The following is a 7107-nucleotide window of genomic DNA, read 5'->3' on the forward strand; positions in this document are numbered from 1 at the left end:
TCACAATACAATGATAAATGATAACGAGGTTTAATCCGACGGCCCAACTCAAAACAAAACACTCGGATAATTCTAATGATAACTAAAATTACAACACAATTAGACAAGCATTAGAATATTATATTATATTAACATCATAAAAGTTTACGTACCTCGTCTGATTGGTGAGAATTGATGTAATGTGTAACAGCTTCATCCATTGTATCACAAAAACGACAAATAACTAGTATTAATGCTAATCAAAATTCACCTTGTTTATTTCATCTTACACAAAAAGTCGTGGTTTAGGTTATTTGACAGCTGTATTGCTTACGCTCAAGGTCACAAATTATTTATTTAGTTTTATTATAACTACTTATATGTAATAAATATTATATTCATCTCATTAATTTAAACAAATATTATATAACAACTAGTTATTTTAATTTCATTATCAACAAAGAATTACATTTCCTACACTTTTACAAACAAAGCCCTACCCTAAAAGCCTGCAATAGACATTAGACGACGATTTACGAATTACGAGTACGACATAACCAATACTATGCCATATTAGTTTAACTAATGAAACTCGACTAAATAAAACGAAAAGTATTGTGTAAATGATGAGAAATATGGAACATCGTGCGAGAGAGAAAGTGTATGGAAATTAATTTTATTAATCGCATCAGAAATTGAATTAAAAAAGTAGCAAGTGAAGTTGAAAAATTACAGGGATTATTTTTAAACAATTTGAAATTTCATTTGATTTATAGATTGTATTAATATGATCTGTATCGACCGCTTCCTGTCAAGTTATAGCAGATAAAAATTTTAATTGAAAATAATATTATTATAACTTAAGTCATATTAAGTATATTTTTTGATAATTTGAAAGCAAAAAAGTGAGGTTCCGTGAAACTTTAATCAATTTGTTGATTGTTATTTCATAATTATGATAAAGTGACCAAGGTAATTTATTAAATAATAAAATTGAAGACAAAAATAATGAAATAAAAGCTTTTTTTTATTCAGGTTGACTACGAAAGCTTACCCATGAAAAAACAAACTAAAACCATTATCGACTAAACTATCTGCAATCATGTGTCAAAATTCTTAGTGACATTTCAAGTCTGCACGTGACATCACTAATCTGATTTGTTGTTGTGAAATGTAAAAAGTATTTTTTTTATATTAATCTTTTTAAGTGATAATTTTCCTTGATTAAATACTGTGACAAAATTAATGATATCGTAAAAAATGTTTCGTAGCAAGCTTAGATATTCTGTTTTACGAGGAAGCCATGACGTAAGTACCAAAATAACCCCTTTGACATCAGTTAACATTTTTGTTTTATTAAAAAAATTAAGAACAGTCAATACTTTCTTAATGAAACTTTTTGGTTTATAATCGATTTGATTCTGTTGCAGTTTGTCAACTTGATAAAGGTGTAAGCAAATTGTTTGAAAAATACATTTTAATGATTTTAGTTTCAGAGATGTAAACATACAAGCAAACTTGATGCAATACGTGAAAAGCTCCGCGAAGGTCCTGGTTTAGCTGATTTCGTTTCTGAAGACCGTCCTAAAGACTGGAATGAATATGAGGGCAAACTGAAAAGAGAGAAGGGTGAGGCAGAGCGCCTGAGACTGCCTCCTTGGCTGAAGACAACTATACCTACTGGTAATACTTTGATATAATATAACATTTCATAACTTTTACTAACCCTATTTGGTCTCAAATTAAGCTAACCTCGTGTTCTGAGTACTAGACACCTGATAAACATATTGATATATTTTATATATAATAAATAATATAGATAAATTACATCTAGAATTCTAGACAGAATCATTTGTCCTGGGTAGTTATTAAACCCCCAACCCCCGTTAAAGTGGTAAGGGCTACAAATCACTACATCTACAAGCCAGTCTTTGAACATATTGCATACTATTGTTTATTCAAACTAGTATAAAATGTGCTGCACCATTAATTAAAAATAGTCCAAAATTATTATATATTACTTTTACTACTTTAACAAAAGCTTTGCTTGTTCATTATGATTTTGGGCATTTGAAGGTAATTATGAATGAACTCATAGCATATTGTAAGCAACTTCTTAAATACCCTTATCAGCGAGTAGCTTATCAGTTAACTGTATAATTATATTTCATTAGAAAAATATTTAGTTTGAGGTCAATTAACTAATAGTACAATTCTTATACATTAATATATTTGTACTTATCATAGATTGCAAATTTCTTATTTTCTCCTTTTTAACTCGCCTAGCTATGTTATGCTTAAAGCAAAAGTAGAAGTAAAATTTTATTTATTATATTTCAGGGTCAAAGTTCAGTGAGTTGAAGGAGCAACTCCGTGAATTGAAGCTCAGCACTGTGTGTGAGGAAGCTCGATGTCCTAACATTGGGGAGTGCTGGAGTGGGGGCAAGCATGGGACTTTCCACTGCTACCATCATGGTAACTCCTATTTATCATAATCACCAGAAATACCAAAGCAAGAACAAGAAGTCAAAGCGAAACCTCAAATGCTACAATATACACCGTGATTTTTTAGTTGTCTTACAAAAGCAGCCCAGTTCATGTATCCAATGACTAGAACACGTTCATGATAAAAAATAGGTATTTATGAGATTTGAATAAATTTAACAATATTATGATGCAATTTGTAGTTTTTTAGAAACACAGCTCTGTTGCGAGCGCGGTCCGAGCCTTGTAACAATGGTGAGAGGCGCGGGCGGCGGCGTTTTTATCATTTTTAAGAGTATTTTCAGATTTCTCCTGTTTAATTTTTCTTCGTACTTCTTGTCTCAGTTGATGATAAAAAAATAATAATCGCGCCTAGAGGTATTTTACGTCGGATACATGAACTGAGCTCCTTTTGTAAGACTACTAACAAATCACCGTGTATATCTAACTGAACAATTTCAAGATATGATTAAATGTTGTGAAACACAAACATAGTTCTTTCTCTTCTTTGTGAACCATTGCATTTGCTTTTCAATTAAGGTCTTTTTGCATATTGTTGTGAATAGTTGTTGTTGTTGCTTAGAGAGATGCCAATATAATAGCATATAGTTAACATTCTGAATATCGTAATATGATGTGTCCTGTGTGTCCAGCTGATGGGCGACACGTGCACCCGCGGCTGCATGTTCTGCTCGGTGAAGACGTCCCGCGCGCCGCCGCCGCTGGACGCGCGCGAGCCCCGCAACACGGCCCGCGCCGTGTCGCGCTGGGGCCTCGCCTACATCGTGCTCACCTCCGTCGACAGGGACGGTGCGTACACTGTACTCTGTAGCGTTACTTGTACTAGGTAGCTTGGACCTGAAGGATGGATAAGGACCTACTTTTTACCTCAGAGATCTACGCGGTCGACATAATTATATAAAACGAAACAAATCAAATTAAATGATGAAAGCAAGAAATTCTGTCTGAAGAAATTATGTTGCAATTTATTTACATTCCTCTCTTGCTCTCCTAATTGTCATTTAATATGTACACAATGCTGTCTTTCGTCTATTATTCTAATGTTATTGATTTCTTTATTTACAGATTTACCAGATGGTGGATCAGCTCATTTCGCTGAAACAGTTAGAGAAATCAAAAGGGAGTAAGTTTAGTTCATCCTCCAAACAATAGTATACAGGAAAAATGATTAAAATCGATCTAATCTGACTAAATTAAAATTAATGAAAAGATATTGTCTCTTAAAAAATATTTTTGTGCATAAACCACTAAAGATGCTCAGCAGATATCTACACAAGAATCTAGAGATTACATCCTCTACAAAAAAGTTAACTTTCTCTCTCTGCCAGGAACAAGGAGATCCTAGTGGAGTGCCTGGTGCCGGACTTCCGCGGCAACCGCGACAGTATCGAGACCATCGCCAGCTGCGGCCTCGACGTGTTCGCGCACAACATCGAGACTGTCGAACGACTTACACCATTCGTCAGGGATCCCAGAGCTGGGTATATTATATGTTTTAGTATTTTAAACCTTGTTGCATAGTAAATAAAAATTAATTGTATACTCGAGTCGGGTCGATTGAAAATTTTACCTGTTAAAGTTTACCTATGTCATCAATATCTTTCATATCAATGGAATATAATAGTTGCATAATAATGTTGTCATACAAGTATACTCTTATCATTCCGTTTATATTCATGGAGAGTTTTCATTCGTTAGGTACCGTCAAACACTGAAAGTGTTACAGACAGCTAAAGAGGTGAACCCGGACTTGATCACGAAGTCCTCAATCATGTTGGGCTTGGGGGAGTCGGACCAGCAAGTAGAACAAACTATGAAGGGTGAGTTTTCATTTGTCTATTTCGATTATCTTAACCATTGTTCCTCACCTCCTCAGAAAATTTAGGAACAAATTTAATGTAATTATCAATTACGGCAAACTTTGCCGTCATAATTCCTGTTTTCATAATATTCTTCTAAAATTATAATTAAAAAATGAACATTGTGGATTTAGGGGGTTTTCATCAAAACTTATACTAGTACACATTAACTTACATTTCAACTTAGAAACCTTTCGACGTCCATTAAATTACGATCCATCTGCACAGATCTACGTGAAGCGGGCGTGGACTGCGTGACCCTCGGCCAGTACATGCAGCCGACGAAACGTCATCTCAAAGTCTTTGAGTACGTCACACCAGCCAAGTTCAAGGAGTGGGAGGAAAGGGGGAACGAACTGGGATTCCTGTACACAGCCAGCGGACCTCTCGTCAGGTCCTCTTACAGAGCAGGAGAGTTCTTTATTGCTAGCCTATTGAAAGATAGGAAAGCGAAAAGCTTGTGACCCGAAAATGCCTAATGGACTTGTGATACTAGATTCATTTTAGTCGACTAAATACTACAAAGTGTTGGTATAGAAGTTATGGATTAAATGACACACTTTTTTAACGAAGAGTCAGGTTTTCTAGATTTTGTAACTACTAAGGAATAGGTTCCTTTTATCACTGCTAGATGGCGCTTACCTTAGTTTGGCACTCATGCGGTTAGATCAATTTTCTATTTATTATTTCAATATTTTATGGTAAATTATTATATGTTTTAATTTGTAAACGATTAAATTCGTGATAATAAATAATGAACCTTATTGTAATAGACAATGAGATTATTTTAGCAAGTGGGTGTCACAAAAGCCAAAGCTAGATTGTTATCAATATTGTATGTATATTATGTGGATCTGTGTAGCTTTAGCGCAATCATTTAAGCTATTTATTGTGATTTTGCTTTTGTTAATAAATGTATTTTGTTACAATATGTCTTTCCTTCACGTTCATAGTTTTTAAAGATAGTGAATTTTGACACAGATCGTGGCATTTAATATGCGGGGATTTTTCAATTTTTTTTTACATTTATAATGAAACAACGAAAGCTCAAACAAATATAGCATGGCAGTATGATACTCGAACATCTGTAGGTGTTTATCCGAATAGGTTCCTTGGCTTCGCATCCATGGTCTGGTTGTAGCAGCCGGGCTTGCGCGCCGACTTCGCGATGACGTTGTAAGTCGAGGCACTGATCTGCAGCGGCTTGTAGGCTATCGTCACCATGTTCGTCAGCTTGTTGAACGTCACGTTTGGATTCGAAATCGAGTTGTCCACTTGTACTCTTACGTATTCCATCACGTAGCAATGGGGTGTCTAAATTATTTAATTAAAAATTGTTTGATTAAGTTGTGAGTGTTGCTGGGAAACGATATATCATACTTTCAACATTGATGTTTAAAATGGGAACACTAGTTTGAAGAAATACTTTGCATTATTCAGTCCTACTTCAACCACCAAACATCACACCAACGTTAGCGAAAATAATGATTAACTTATTAGCTTATGATTGTAATGAACACGCACGAGTTACACGTGCCATTAGTGTAGGTATAAGGTACCTACTTAGGTATATTATCGTCATGCTTGTATTAGTTGTCATGACCAATCGGCCTTGAAACATTGATACGCATGTCATGTAGTAAATTTGGCGTTAGATACTCAAATCCGCCTCGCTTTGCAATAGTACTTAATTAAACAAGTTCGAATGTACATGCAGTACCTGAGTACATAGTTTTCGTTCATATTCCGCGTCAATCACTCACCTTGATCTTAATATGCTTGGTCTTCTGGAACATCGTGAATTCCCCTTCTCTATGATCGACTATGATGCTGCCCGGGGCATCGTACCCGAACTCCCAGACATCGGCCGCCACCCCGCGCGCCACCGCCAGAGCGACGCATACTAACAGGACCTTTGTCATCGCGCAGCAGTGATGACGATTCCACTCCCGCGCACTTTATATAACCTACTCATTAATCCCATCTTGTACGTTAGATGTGATACATGCGTTAATTTCGATCGTACGTTAACAATGATTGTTTAACATGTTCGGCGAAGGCGAGTAAATTGATTGTTTAGTTAGAACTTCTCATCAATTTAACTTTGGTCGTTAAATACATTATTTTATTATAATTATTTACGTTCCATGCCTTATACGTATAAAGGTGTGCCTCAAATATAAGTCTTTAAAATTAGAAGCCCAACCTAAGTATGCTTCATAGCTAGGCCAAAACGATTACGATGGTAACACCTATATTGCTGGTAGTCAGAGATCTAGCGGGTTAGACGTCGGCATTAAGACTATTAATATGTTTACTGGGAACTAAAGAACATTTCCATTATGAAGTATACATGGCACTTGCGTACCATGCATGTGTTATCGCATATTAACGATTGGGTACATAATTACGTATCAATAAATAGGTACATTTTCCTACAATTGATTTCAGATATTACAACATGAAATCTGAATTTAAGTGTTTTTAGCACTCCACTAGCAAAATTTTTGGGACCATCAGAGGAACACAAGAAATATGATTTAAGGGTTAACTAACTAGTTAACTACTTCCACAAATATACCCCTAAGTTACACGTCCCTATTGATATTATTCGTTTGTCAACCAAAAAGCACACAGCATTAACAACTTGAGGAATAGAAGGGCTACCGCTCTTGTTATCCAAGAGATAAGTATTTGTCCCCGTTCACCGTGTGTTAACACCGTTTTACAAAACTCACGATGGACAAAAAAATAAACACCACTT

At 35.3% G+C, this 7107-nt stretch overlaps 1 protein-coding gene across 1 annotated transcript; it reads left to right on the forward strand.

The window, feature by feature from the left end:
• Window positions 1-1091: 1091 nt before the first annotated feature.
• Window positions 1092-5272, forward strand: LOC113508573 (lipoyl synthase, mitochondrial-like). Its single transcript, XM_026891698.1, is given in 9 exon segments — window positions 1092-1287; window positions 1470-1662; window positions 2320-2435; window positions 2437-2454; window positions 3117-3273; window positions 3550-3607; window positions 3813-3965; window positions 4183-4304; window positions 4572-5272. Coding segments are annotated over 9 exon segments (1101 nt in total). The 5' UTR covers window positions 1092-1239; the 3' UTR covers window positions 4808-5272.
• The last annotated feature ends 1835 nt before the right edge of the window (window positions 5273-7107 follow it).

Source organism: Trichoplusia ni, chromosome 2, assembly GCF_003590095.1.
Source record: "Trichoplusia ni isolate ovarian cell line Hi5 chromosome 2, tn1, whole genome shotgun sequence".
Taxonomy (NCBI): domain Eukaryota; kingdom Metazoa; phylum Arthropoda; class Insecta; order Lepidoptera; family Noctuidae; genus Trichoplusia; species Trichoplusia ni.